This window comes from Labeo rohita, chromosome 12 (assembly GCF_022985175.1).
Source record: "Labeo rohita strain BAU-BD-2019 chromosome 12, IGBB_LRoh.1.0, whole genome shotgun sequence".
In the NCBI taxonomy this organism is placed as follows: domain Eukaryota; kingdom Metazoa; phylum Chordata; class Actinopteri; order Cypriniformes; family Cyprinidae; genus Labeo; species Labeo rohita.
Window position 1 is genome coordinate 26,487,857 of NC_066880.1, and position 15,269 is coordinate 26,503,125.

Here is a 15,269-nt window from a genome sequence, read left to right on the forward strand (position 1 = left end):
ACCAATGCATTCAGCTCTGATGTAAAACTGCTTTTGCTACTAGTTTTAGAACAACAGAAATTATTCTTCACCATGCAAGAAATCAATGAGATTTGTTCATGCACATCACACAAACACGTTTGATTTTAACCGTTAACCATATTTGTCCACTGAATAAACGCCTTTTCAGAAGACTTGGATTAATACAGATTAATATGGATTACTTCTACAATGTCTTTACGTACTTTTTGAAGTATGAAAATGTTGATTGCATAGACTTTAAATGGGAAAAAAATATGAGATAATATTTAAAAAAAAAAAATGTTTAATTGTGACAAAAAATCTTCTTAAATCCTATCCTTCATGCATCTACCATCTTTCATGGAATAAAATAATTACAAATCCAAATTTTACTTATTTATTATCCTATTTAACTTAAAATGTGTCAGATTATGGAAGTAAAATACATTGTGAAGAAGGTTTAATGTTGACTAATTTGCATATTACATGTTGCACCCTTTTCGTGTACAAACACCATAAAATATCTTTAAAAGAACACGATCAAAAACATACTTAACCCATCAAACGCATTGAATAGAAGCCTGTGTGCTTTCTGGGAATGCACTGAAATTGTATTTCTAAAGAGGGAGTGGCCTTACCCTGGTTGACTTTTGGAGTTGCCGGGGAGAATTGGAGAGGAATGGGGGCGTGATGGGGTGGGGGTGTTTGTGTTAAAGGAGCCAGAGGAAGATGAAGAGGAGGATAAGGAGGATCCAGGAGACTGGCCTTTGCTGTTGGATAATGAAAGGGGTCCAGGGTGGCCAAAGGTACTGCAGTCATCTGAAAACATTCAAACATGTCACAATGACCCTGATTCTCTTAAGACATTTGCTTTACAAAACTTGTATCTCCAGTGTATAAATGGAAAAGTATTGGTAAAACAGCTAGAATGGATACCATCTACAACATTCTTCAACAGTTATGTCTAACCAAAGTCAGATTAGCTGTCAACACAATGCTCAGTAACTCTCACCAGCGTCTTCATGCTCAACACTTTCCAAAGGGTCTGACTCTCTCCTCCCTAAAGTCTCCTTACAGCTCCTGGTCTTGCGTGAGATCATCTCATCATCAGTTCCATCGCCACTGTCCCCCTGTGAACAGAATAGTGCATTAGTCAAATCATTTAGCCAAGCCAGGACAGTCTGTTTTGGCTCACAGCCTTTCACTTCTTACCCTGACTAAGGCTTTCTTCTTCTTCTTGACGTTGGAGTTAATGCCCAGCGGGCTGTTTTTCTGGGCTGAGTTCTTCTCTGCACTCTTGCTGGCGGATCCAGGGCCGCTAGTGCCTATATTCCAGCGCCTCCCGCCGAACAGCTCGATAGCATGGGCCAGTGTGGGCCCCTCAAATCTACTGTCCTCCTAAAACAGGGAGTTTTACAGCAATATAAAATCCACTGATAATAAAAACGGACAATAACAATGAATGGAATTTAGCTTTCAAAATAAGTAAGCTGTGCCTTAGCTGACCTAAAGTAAGCAGAGTTATGCTAAAGGAAAACAGTGCAGGGCAATCAGAGCCAAAACTGGAATGTGTTTGGTGGAATGAGATCATCAAAGTCCTCCAATGTGAACTTCGACAATTCAGCTTTGAGGAGAATGCAACACATGTCAAAAATCTTTATCTAAAAGCAGACTAAACTAGAATAAGGTGGTTTGGCAGGTCAGGTTATCTCATGAATTACTCACCCTCAAGCCATCCTTGGTGTATATGACTTTCTACTTTCAGGTGAATACAATCGGAGTAATATTAAAAAAATGTCCTGTTCCAAGCTTTATAATGGCTGTTGAGATTTTGAAGTCCAATAAAGTGCATCTATCTATCATAAAAAAGTACTCTACACAGCTCCGGGGAGGTAATAAAGGCCTTCTGAAGCAAACTGATGCATTTGTGTAAGAAAAAGATCTATATTTAAAACTTCAAAAACCATAACCTCCATCTTACACTAACTGTCGTATGCGTATGTCACAAGGATTTGTAAAGAAAAATGTCAGAGGGTTTTTGATATAAGCCAAGAGGAGACTGGTTTTCCTTTGGTGTAAACAAAACTTGATTCTCGCGAGACTAGCATATCCTCACCGGAACTTACGCTATGCCTACATCCTACATCTTCCGCTGGAACGCCACTTTCTCGTAAACGTGCACATGACAGTTAAAAAAAGTTAGAGATTACAGTTTATATGGATATTTTCTTGCACAAAGTGATCGATTCACTTCAGAAGGCCTTTATTAACCCCCAGGAGCCATGTGGAGTATTTTTTAACATGGATGGATGCACTTTATTGGACTTGGACAAAATCTCAACAGCTATTCACTGCCATTATAAAGCTTGGAAGAGCCAGCACATTTTTTTAATATAACTCTGATTGTATTCGTCTGAAAGAAGAAAGTCATATACACCAAGGATGGCTTGAGGGTGAGTAAACATTAGTGAAATCCTCACAATAGAACCACTCTCAACTGTATTGAATAAATTCACTGTGAACGTAAAATGTGAACGTACCTGGTACAAACTAACATACTGCTTTCGCAGCCATTGTAGTCTCTGGTCAGGAAACTTCCTGATCTTTCTAATGGCAGTGAGCAGTTCCTGAAGGCCCTCGTGCAGCATGCGTGCTGTGTGCTTGGGGGCCACAAAGTGTAGGAGCCTGTTGTCTGTGGTGTGAAGTCCATATAGCAGCGTGACACCATTTTCACCAGGGTTCATGTTACACAGTTTGTGCTGCAAGCACACATAGTTAACATCCACACCAGGGTGACCCATAAACACGGCCTTAACCACATTAAGGTCCAGGAGTCCGTCGGACAGTCCGCAGTGCACAGGTTGGCTCAGGGGTAAGTGGTCTGGGAATGGTGGATATCCCATGAAGCCTCTGGCTTTTCCACCTGGGCTACAGCTACAGCTACTTTGAGGCTTGGCCCAGGTAAGAAAGCAGTTATCAGGCTGTAGACGGAGAAGGCAGCGGGCGGTGAGGTGGGTTTCGGGGTCGTAGTGGATAACGGTTGCTCCCTGGAGAAGGAACTGGTGGATATCCGGCTGAATAGAGAGCACGTACCAGGGGATGAGCTCTGTTCCATGGCAAAATGGTCCACGTACCTCTTCTGTGGTCTGGAGGTCAATATCCTTAGCCAGCTCAAGTGGTTCCACTTCAGAGTCTGACAGGTCCCCGACTAAAAACCTACAAAAATGACATGAAGCAGAAATCATGAATCAAGTGACTGAATAAACAGAACTCTGCCTGGGAAACTTCTCACTGTCTTGGAAAAGGTAATGCCATATTAGTCTTGCAAAAGGAGTTGGCATGAGCTTAGAGTATTGAAGAGCACTGTCTATCTATAAGACACAAATTCAGGGGCCGTTATGAAACATAATACAATGCTTTTGAGTTAAATTACTTTAAATCGTGCACTGTGGCAGAGTTGGCATCTTGAGCTTAAATGTGGTTGTGGTCTGAATCTCATTTACTCTGTCTTGATCTGGATATGGGTCTAGGTTTGTGGTCTTAGACAAGACTGCAGTCTATTTGCAGAGAGTAATGAGGGTGATAATTACTTCAACCACAGGTTTGCACTGTATCTGCACCATTACAGAGGATTCACAAGAATCCCATGGCTCTTAATGGCTACTTAGCCTCTGTATTTGAAATGAATGGTGGAAAAAATTCTGCAAAGCCATTTAACTAAAATGGACAGTCTGGTTCTTGTACAAAGTTTTTGCCTGGCTTCTGGAATAAGGTCTTGATCTAGACCTGAATTTAGAGTAGGGGTACCCAAACTCGTTCCTGCAGAGTTTAGCTCCAACCCCAATGAAACACAACTGAACCAGCTAATCAAGCTCTTTCTAGGTACACTAGAAACTTTCCGCCAGGTGTGTTGATATAAGTCGGAGCTAAACTCTGCAGGACACCAGCCCTCCAGAGCCGAGTTTAGGCACCCCTGATTTAGAGCATTTGTTTGGGTTATAAGGGGTGTGGTATTCGTCTGGGATTTAGAGAACTGTCTGTTGGTCTGGATCTTGGTCTTACGCTGGTTATTGAGGGGTCTGCTTTTGGTTTGGTATTGCTCTGAGTTTTAGAGGGTTTCATACTGGTATGAGAAGGGATTGGGGACTGTTGAAGAATCTGGTCTTGACTTCAACTCTACACTGTGTATTCAGTGGAAGGAAATTCATGCATTTCTAAGTGCAATCACATCAAACCCATACAAATAGAACAATGCATGTCACTTAGAAACCAACGCAGTTAGTGCAACCATTAAAGCACAATCTGGCAACTTACAGGACACGCTCTGTCCCAGGTCCTTTTCTTGAGAGTTGAAAGTAAGGGTGAAGCGTTGAATTGAATAAAGGAAAAAGAAAGAAGGTAGTGGTTTAAGAAATGAAAGTGGGGTGGATCTGTACCCAAACAAAGCATGCTCAACTTTGATACATTTGTGGGGTAACGTCAGCCCTGCAACTGGAAGAGTTACTGGGAAAGAAGTTAAGATAAATAAAGAAGTACATCAAAGCCAAGCTGCTCAAGACTTAGTCTCTTGAAAGATGAAAATGCTTGGGATCAGCTCAAATGCTTGTCTACAACAAAGGCGATGAGATTCTCCAGAGACACAGTATTAACAACCAATATAAGCACCTTCCTGCACACAACAAAACTGCCTCAGCGTTGAGGACAAACAGTACTAAAAACTTACCGCTTTCGAAGGAAACATGGGTTTTGTAGTGCTTTGTACACAGGTCAACATGAGAAACATTTCAGTCAAACTGAGCATTCACGTGCTACAGTAGTCTGTAGTCTTTTAAATGATCAAAAGGTTGTCAAGACAGGAAAATTAGTAGTAAACCGTAGCAATCCTGCCATAACCTTTAGAAAAAAAAACATGAAGACTCAAGAACCACATACCGTAACGGAGAGACTTTTTGTCAGATATGATTTAGTTAAGTAAAAGTGAGGTTTAAAAAAAAACAAAGCAATAGACTTATTTTTTAGGTCTAGGATTTGTGTGTTCTTATGGTGACCATAATAACAGCCAAATAGAGTTGCCATGACGTCATTTTCCTGGGCTTTCATTTTACAGTTCATGTGATTGACTCAAATAAACCTTTAAATTTAAAAGCGTCCATGAGCAACAATAGCAGATGTCAAATCTCATACATCTCCAGCGGTCTGGCAACTCCTATTGAGATTGATGGGAATGCTGGGCATTATAGATCTCCTTGGTAAACACAGGTACTGTAAGTGTAAAGAAAATACCCAAAGCTCTATGCAGACAGCCTGTTAATGGTATTAAAGCAAACTGCGAATGCCTTAACATATATAGATTAGACTAAACACATCATATATTTGCAAACAGGGTCAAAAATAACTCACTGGTTTCTGCTCTTGTCTTTGAAGGAATTTTTGGGGCAAACTGTGATCTCTCGTGCCTTCTCTTCAGCCTCCTCAGTTTCTAGGCTTCGGTTGCAGCTGCGAATGGTCTGCAGAATGTTACTGACGGTCGCTTCCTTGTCTGAAGTGTGGAGCCCATCGCTCCCAGCCCTCTGCAGGAAGTGCTGCTGGCCATTGTAGTCGGTGACAAACTGTGTAAGGTAAAGAGCACTTCACCACAGAGATTCCACACAAAAGAAAATAACTACAATTATGGACAATACGAGGAGATTTGTGGGCTTTAAAAGCCTTCATGGGTGATTTAATAGTCACCAGAGTGACAAAAAGTCTTTTTCCTGGTTGAATCATTCTAATGTGTTTTTTGTCAAGCCAGGAAGCAATTCAGCAGGCATATTAAATGTTTGATGAAAAGGTAATTGCTCCAGCTAGCCAAAATGGTCTCAAGATTATTATTGTAACTGTAAAAGGCAATTAAATTCAACCATGGTGATACAATTTCCTGTGTTAGTCATCATCGTTTTTTGGAATCACCTAATCCTCACCTCAACAGGATCTTCTTGAGAATCAAAAGATGGACGCAGTCCAATAATGCTGGCAGCACCATCCAGAGCCTCACTAAGTTCCTTAAGGAACACACCACAGAAGGGCACCACTTTGCATCCCGGGATGTTGAGAGCACGATTGACCACTTTTCTGTACTCAGATGATGATTCATGCTGGGCCATTGCATCCTTCAGACCGCGCATGGTCTCAATATCCGCCTGGTCCATAAACTGCCACATCTTCAGCACTTTGCGAGACCTGGGAAAGAATGAGTGGTGAGCAAGATGGTAGGGAGGATTTAATTATTGGGTATTGCTCAAAGCTTCTTGAAGGGATAGTTCACCCAAATGTCATTACTCAGCCCCATGTCATTCCAAACCTGTAAGATGTTCGTTCACCTTCAGAACGCAAATTAAGATATTTTTGATGAAATCTGAGAGCTTTCTGACCCTGCATATACAGCAACGCAACTATCACGCTCAAGGTCCATTAAGGTAGTAAGGACATTATAAAAATAGTCTATTTGACATCAGTGGTTCAACCTTAATTTTATAAAGCTGCAAGAATACTTTGTGCATAAATAAAACAAAAATTATGACTTTAATAAACAGTTTATTATCTTCTGTGTCAGTCTTCGATGCATGTGAACACACGTCAAAGACGGACACGGAAGAGAAAAAAATTGTTGCATAAAGTCAATATTTTTGTCCTTTTTGTGCACACAGAGTTCTCCTGTCGCTTCATAACATTAGGGTTCAACCACTGATGCCACATAGACTATTTTAACCACGTCTGGGCCTTGAATGTGAGTTGCACTGCTGTCTATGTACGGTCAAAAAGCTCTCTGATTTTATCAAAAATAATTTGTGCTGTGAAGATGATTTAAGGTCTTACGGGTTTGGAACAACATGAGGGTGATTAATTAATGACAGCGTTTTCAATTTTGGGTGAACTATCCCTTTAATCTTAATGGTGAGCATAAAACCTTTGGTAGATGACTAAAATTGTCATCTAAAATTAACTAAAAATTAACTTTGCAGATTCATAGTAATCTGCAAAGTAATGAGACTCATCCTTTCGCATGTTACAAATGTCGATGACTCAAGAATGTTCCTCACTTTGTTAAGTATCACACAATACAAACAGAAAGGACCATTTATTCTCAAAGGATTATTTCTTTTCTAACCAAGTAATTCGAGGCATCATGCCATACCTGAGACCTGCCAAGAATTCCATGACCGCATTATAGTTGCCCATGTTCCAGGAGCACTTTGCCACATGGACGAGGTATGAGAAGACTTCTCTCTTTTCCTCCATGGACCCAGCAGTCAGGATAAGCCAGGTCACCCATGAGCTCACCTAAATATACAACACACACTTTAGTTTGAGACACTACTGAACGAACAACTACAACAATCTTGAGAAAATACTGATCACCTTACTTTCATCACTTTATTGGTGTGCAATCACATATATTTGGAGGAAACGCTGCAGATTGTATAACATAAATCTTTAGCTTCAAACACGATTTAATTTACATTTCCAAGAAAAATGAAGATTTGAGTGCACAGATGTAGCTTCGAGCCCACTGGACACCATAACACTAGGGTTGGGTACCGAAACCGGTACCCATGTGACCGGTATGTACCGGACCGAATCAGAACGCGAATTTCGGTGCCTCATTTCGGTGCCACTTAAATGCCTGAACTGTCGATTGAAATATTTGTCTTCTGGTGCTATGACACGGATGTAGAAGCATTGATTCATCAACATGCATGATTGCTAGTTAAATTTAAATACTGCACTCATGGGGTGTCAGAATGATCAGAAAATGTATTTACTGAATGAGAAAACTCCCGTGAACGTCGGAAAGCTTTGATGATAGAAATCCAAGACATATTTGTAGTTACTATCCACTTTCACATTTCGAATTAAAAGCACAAATCGTCTGGAAATGAGACCATCCGAGAAGCGCGTGAATGTTGCAACTATCGTTACACTTGCTCTGACTGCAGCATGTGGTTTGCTGTTAGCTTAGCTACATTAAACGCGTCTAACTTAAAATGCCAAAAACAGTTTGCAGACATCAGCTGGAGAGGTGTCGTATTTTGCCAGAGACGGCAGATATGTGATGCGATCTAGGAAAACTCAACACATGGTAAAATTTTACCTTTTTTAGGTTTTGACACCATATGAAAGCTGAGTTCAGGCCCCTTTCCAAAACTTTTTTTTTTTTTACATAACCTACGTTATGGGTATCTTAGGTTGGCTGATAGCGATGCTTTTCAGGAATGGGATTTTGAGAAAAACGGCTTTGAAGTGAGACGGCTTTCACTTTCACTTTACGGGTTTAACGAGAGCTGTCTGTCAAGTTAGGAGCGCTACTGCATCATTACACAAACAGACTAACGTTTGTTTTCCGTTGATCACCCATTTTATGTTTAGTAAATAATGCAGCCTACCTTGTAGTAAAAGCGAGCGCAGCGCAACTGTTCGCGCACTGTGATAAAACAGACTGTCATCGGACTCCTCTTTAGTAACTTCATCATCCGATCCTTCATCTCTGGATGTGAAATAGCCCGTAACATCATTTAGGGCACTGACATCACCAAAACTGAGCAGATTGAGACGAGTAAGATCGGTTAAGTGAGCAGCTGCAGTACTTGAGACGGCGTTGTTGTGCTCCGCCATCTCACGATATTAAAATAAATAAATAAATAAATAAATAAATAAATAAATAAATAAATAACTTTGCTTGCCGTACTTTACACAGGACTGATGGAGAATGTGAACTGATACGCCTTTACTAAATATGTTACGTGGTTTATTTTGATAGGTTAACTGTTTTTGTGGTGTTAAGGGAAAGCACCTCCGCAGCGCGTTCTTAACATAGGAGAAAGACAGTCATTTCTGCTTGCTGCAATAAATGTCTATTTTTCTGCACTAAACAAGTGAATTTCGAAGAGATATTTTCAGAGATGATAGACAAGATGTTATAGATAATAATTTAATGAAAAACGAATTTCCTGAAAACGTCCCACCGCGACATCCGACGGGTTTTCCAAGATCTCATCACATATAGTCACATTTCTGCAAAAGAATTGCTGAAATTTTAAGCTGCTGGGTTAGGTGGCTTAGGTTTTATTGTTTTTGCGTTTTGCATTGACTTAATAATGTATAGTACTACTTAATTTAAAGTAATTTAAACTAAACTAATTAAACTAATTTAAAGAACTTTTTTGTCCAAAAAAATATATATTCTTGTGTCATCCACCACTTTGTGGCTTTTTTGAAAGTATCGGTTCAGGCACCGTTTTGGCACCGGTACCGTTTTAAAAGTATCGATTTGGCACCGGTATCGAAAAAACCCCCAAACGATACCCAACCCTACATAACACTAACACAGATAACAAGACAGCAATGGATACAACTGCTGGGTTATTGTATATTCCATTTTTGAAGTCATACAATGAGTTTATGTGAGACAATTCTAACACATTATTCAGAGCAGATAGGACACTTGGCTTAAAATGTTTTGTGCAAACTTGGTATAACCTTTCATAAAGGTTTGAAACAACATGAGGGCAAGTAAATAATGAACATTTGCTTTAAAACAAACAACCAAGTAAAAATAAATCTCCAATGTTACTTTTTTCATATGTCAGCTTAATATGCACCTTAGTAAAAAAATACTAAAATATTTTTAAAATACATTTATTTCATGCCAAGTATTCCACAAATACATTTACATATGATGTACTTACTAAAAATACCCTGCAATTGTACTTTTAGAGTACTAAACTGGTATATTTAATGTCTGGTAAACTGGAACAACTAATTTTGTACTTAATGCACTTTGATTGTGCTGAAGTCCAACTAAAAATATACTGAAGCATATTTGATTGCGCTAAAGTAGAACTATTGCAAGTATAATTTAGGTACACTTTAAACATTTTGCATTTAAAGACCGATTTTATTTAAAGATCATACAATCCTCATCAATAGTGACATTAAAACATATTTTAGGCTTAATATTACGAAATGTGAATTGTGCGTAAGTAGTACTCTAAAAAAAATATGTCAGTAAATATGTTAATAGACTTGAACTATACTTAACAAAAGAAATGCATTTTAAAACTATTGCTTTTTAAGTAAGGCAGTCCTGTATGGTTTGTTTCCCTTTGAAATCTGTACATCCTGCATTAAGCTTCAAAGGTGCAATACTGCATCCTTGCAAATGCATTGCAACATGCTAAAAACCACTCAGAATACTTTTGCAACTCCACAGCAGTGTCAACCACCCAGGACATCCCAGTAACTGCATAGAAGCATGCTAAAGATCATTTAGAATACCTTAGCAATTGCATAGCAGCATAGTACAGCAATGCATGTAAAAAAAAAAATAGGGCACAATGTACTGCATTAATATAAAGGAATTTTCTGTATTGATTTTTTGCCAGCATTTTAAATTTTGCACTGCATTGCATTATGTTTTAATGTTAAAAACCAGTACATTTTCTTTTTTTTTAGTTATATTGTAGCAACTGCATAGCAACACCCTGGCAACCACCCAGAACACTACAGTCTCGTTGTTTCAAGTCTTTGTACAGTCAATCACCACTCACATTTTCTTTAAACACAAAGTCACAGAATTTGACCGTCTCTAGTCCTGTACACTCATAACAGTAATCAGTTTGAGCACAAATATTTATGTGATGGCGTGTTGTAGCTAAAAACACCTCACAGAAAGTCAGTCAGTTACATAAACAGTTCTGCCGGGGCCCGGATGGTCGGGAACGTTTAATACGAGGGGACCGGTAGACGCTCATGTCATTCTGCCAGGATTCCACCGGACAGACTTCCAGCCAGCAAGCAGTGAACGCACAGCAGATTTGACACATTAAAACTTACGTAAGAGTTGCCAGAGACACTGCACCCTGGAAGGGGCTTCAAAGGCGACCGGCGGTCAAGTGTCTGAATAAGACCACAAACAATAGACCGCAACAAAGACAACAGACCACAAACACTAAGTTGCGCATGGACACCCAGTGGCAACACTTCAGGGATGTATTACTGGGGTTACATCATAACTAAAATAACACAACACTTTAAATGAGTCCACAGGAAGCATTAGGGTAAAAGAGCGAACCAAATCCATCTAAAGGAGGAATCCGTGACTTGTTCGCAAAGGACACTAGGATTAACGCTGGGATGGATGAAGCATAGTCCTGTTATGTGATCTATTCACTTTATGCCGTGAGTGTTACATCACATCGAAGACCATGATCTAGTGACCTCCCTTCAACCAGGAAACCTTCAACGTTTCTTCTAATCAACTAGGCGATGGAAAGTTAGGCAGGAACTGCATTCAGCGATGAAAGACGATTCTTTTAGAGCATTACGCTACTTGACAAGATATCATAATGATTTGAAAGACTGCCACAATGTGAAGTCCACGTGAAGGTCACCTTCTTGAGTTGTGAGTCTTACATAACTAACACGTAACTGTAAGCACCTGCAAATCTTTATTTCATGTTATTCCCAGTCATAACCTGTCTAGATTTTTGCTCTTACATAAAACATAACCAGCTTTCTTGATTTGGGAAGTTTTCATGTTTTAAGTCTTAAAGAGTGCCAAAAATGGCAAATATGCATTTTATGTCCATTTTGTGTCTTAAAATCAAAACCAGCTGATTTAAAGGCAAGCATGCACCTTAAAGATGACATCATTCCACTTTCTTTAAGAAACGCAATTTTCCTCTGGCACTCTTCGTATCAAATATTTAAGACAACTGCAATGAAGTCACATCTGTTTGGATAAGCAGGTACACACTGTGAATGTAAAAAGATCCAAGTAAAACAGGCAATAGAACAGACACACTTGTGACAGCAACCAACAAACCCGTCCTGCAACCATGACAAATGTCGTTTGGTGTCCAACTCGATTTTTCTTCCAAAGCTACCGCCCTTACATTCCCTTTGGTATGAATCTGCAACATTATTGAATGCTCACCTCGTTGAATCTTGTGACGAGGTCTTCTACTGTGTTGTGGTGGTCGTTCTGAGTGGGCATGATGGGGGCGGACAGGGAGGCTTTCAGGTGCGGGTGGCGTTTGTGGCACTCTGGGCTTCCAAGGTCTCGGGTGAGAAAACTGAGGTAGTCAAGGGGGAAGACGCGGCGGTACAGCTGCTGCTCCTGTTCTGTCAGAATGGTGGCGATCTCCTCGGGGAACTGGATGAGGTGCCGCAGGTCGGCTAGTTCCTTACTGATGCCCGTCACGGCAGACGGGAGGATGCTGGAGTTGGCCATGGAGCTGCACAGCTGCCGTTCTGAGAGAGACAAAGACAGTGGAGTTTACTGAATAAAATCTGTATGGACAAGTAACCTTCTCAAACTCTAAAGACCCTCACTGACCACACTACACCCCTATTTTCTGCCATTTTACTTAAAATGATAGAGGTTGCAAGCTCAAGCATTAGTGATTGATAGCAAAGAATAACCAAAGGTGTGTCAGTGATGTAACAGACAACTAGCTGTTGATGGCTAACTAGTTACAAAGCACATATGAACCAGACTTGCTCTCAAAATTTGGTGTTCGGTTCTGGAAATCTAATTGGATACAGAATGCAGAGTGACTTTCTTTTATAACCAAACCGTCTATAATCTATAAACAGAACTGTACTGTGGGATTTTGCTGCTCTGTAAACATGGCCATTAAAAGGCATTCACCCAATGGGTTTTGATGGTTTGCCCCACACACCCCAAAACCTATATTCTTTTCCTCCACATTTTATGCTATCATCACAAGAGTACAAAGCTTTGCTCTGAAAGGTGGGAAGAAAAATGAAGCCATCTCAGAGATATTGTATTACTAGGCTATAGTTGAGGTCAAATGTTTAAATACACCTTACATAATCTGCAAAATGTTAATTATTTTACCAAAATAAGAGGATCATATAAAATGCATGCTATTTTTTTATTTAATACTGACCTGAAGATATTTCATATAAAAAACATTTACATATACAAGAAAATAATAGCTGAATTTATAAAAAATGACCCCGTTCAAAAGTTTACATACTGTGTTATTACCTAAATGATCCAATGATGTTTTTTTGTTTAGCGATAGTTGTTTATGAGTCCCTTGTTTGTCCTGAACAGTTTCCACAATCCTTCAGATTCCACAGATTCTTTGGTTTTCAGCATTTTTGTGTATTTGAGCCCTTTCCAACAATGACTGTATGATTTTGAGATCCATCTTTTCCCACTGAGGACAACTGAGAGACTCATATGCAACTATTACAGAAGCTTCAAACGCTCACTGATGCTCCACAAGGAATAACAATGTATTAAGAGCCGGGGGGTGAAACCCTTTTGAATTTGAGGATCAGGGTAAATTTAACTTATTTTGTCTTCAGGGAAACATGATGTAAGTTTTTGTAGCTTCTGAAGGGCAGTACTAAATTAAAAAAAAAAAAAAAAGATATTTAAGCAAAATAAAAATGTACACATCTTTATTCTGTTCAAAAGTTTACACCCCTGGCTCTTAATGCATTGCTATTCCTTCTGAAGCATTTGAACCTTCTGTAATATGTAATAGTTGCATATTAGGTTTTTTTCTGAAAAACAGTGGGCAGTTTAACTGTTTAGGGCAAACAAGGGACCCATGAACTATCACTAAACAAAAAACACAGCTGTGGATCATTCACATAGCAACACAGTATTAAGAAACAAGCGTGTGTAAACTTTTGAACAGGGTAATTTTATTAACTCAATTATTATTTTCTCTTGTGGACTATATGTAAATGTCTTTTATGTGAAATATCTTATTCAGGTCAGTACTAAATAAAAAATGACATGCATTTTTTATTATCCCTCTTATTTTGTTTAAAAAAAAAAAAAAAAAAAAAGAACATTTTGCAGATTCTGCAAGGTCTATGTAAACTTTTGACCTCAATATTCTAAGGTAGCTTTACATGCATCCGTCATGGAGAATTGCAGAATGCATTGCAACAAGCTCAGTGTAAAAAAATCAAAATAAAAATGCGCTGGACAAGTGATAAAGTTTGCTAAAAATCAAATTCATTACTTATTATTAATACTGGAAAGTTTTATTCAAAATATAATTAAAACTGAGAACTCCTGAATCAAAAGTAGAGAAATCTGTACAACGCACAAACTTGCCACTCATGAGCATTCATTGCATTTAGGATGCTAACTTATAAGGTAGCTGCCTATATAACCTGTAGGTCAGAGCCACTATATAAGACATTTATTACACACCCCTAAAATGGTATTTATAAATTCAACCAACCATTTTTACGTCAACATATAAATCAGTACCTTTATTGCAGCAAGACAGGGTTGGTAATAATTGTTCATTACACCACAGTCCACAGGAGGAAGATAAACACAGATATAGATAACCCAATCATAATACAATAAAGTACAGTATTTGCACGGTAATTAAAAAGAAACGGAAAGCACCGCAAAAGACTAAACAAATAACTTTGATAAAGTATACTCTGAGATACCGCAGTCTCATCAGTGAAGTCCAGTAAAAGTGGAAGACACCAAACAGGCCAGAGTTGTAAATATTCTCAATATAACCCATATACTGTGACACTGATGGATCATTTCTTCAACATCACCGGGCACAGTATTTATTTTTTTTCATTCAGTCTCGTTGTATTTACATATCTCCACTGTTTCCTCCACTCTCGCCTGAGATTGCGATCAGAAAACAGTTATGCTGGTATGGCGCTCAAGGGCAGGTCAAGCAAAAATAATATAAATACTGTGAATCATGCTTGTCTGGATAGCATCAGCTGTCAAAAGCAGTGTTTGCAGACTCCTTCGGCTCAACGCGCCGCCATGGCGACCGCCGGAACAGGAGGGGCAGAGTGAGAGCGCCATTTGATTTGTGCATTCAGTCTAGTCGTCTGATAAAACATGAGGGTGTGTTTCTAGTGCACACTACGAATCTAAGCAACATATCAAAGGTTTAAAACACTCTACATTTTGGACTTAACATGTCGCTAAGCTAATGGCACAATACTCCAATAAAGAAAAAGGCTTAGCATGCAAATAATAGATTAAATAAATATAATTTTATATATAGCGAATGCAAGCATCAAGACTGTATGCTGTCTATGGGAGCAGCTCACTTGCAGTTCAGCTCGGAAATGCAATTACAAAGCAATCAAACTACTTTAAACTGAGCCAATTGGCAATTATACTGAGAGTTCTTCTGAGGTGAGTTTTCGGCACATCATCTCTAATATGCGGTTTCACATCGATTCGCATT

At 39.1% G+C, this 15,269-nt stretch overlaps 1 protein-coding gene across 7 annotated transcripts in view; it reads right to left on the reverse strand.

The window, feature by feature from the left end:
* The window catches only part of plce1 (phospholipase C, epsilon 1), a 91,629-nt gene that overhangs the window by 24,560 nt on the left and 51,800 nt on the right, over positions 1–15,269 (reverse strand). For all 7 annotated transcript variants that reach the window (XM_051124086.1, XM_051124080.1, XM_051124079.1 and 4 more), the window contains 8 exons: positions 11,975–12,291; positions 7,175–7,320; positions 5,961–6,219; positions 5,401–5,609; positions 2,541–3,216; positions 1,213–1,398; positions 1,013–1,130; positions 639–819 (listed from right to left, as the gene is read on the reverse strand). In XM_051124086.1, coding sequence (XP_050980043.1) covers positions 639–819; positions 1,013–1,130; positions 1,213–1,398; positions 2,541–3,216; positions 5,401–5,609; positions 5,961–6,219; positions 7,175–7,320; positions 11,975–12,291 — 2,092 coding nt within the window. The remainder of the gene's footprint in view (positions 1–638; positions 820–1,012; positions 1,131–1,212; positions 1,399–2,540; positions 3,217–5,400; positions 5,610–5,960; positions 6,220–7,174; positions 7,321–11,974; positions 12,292–15,269) is intronic.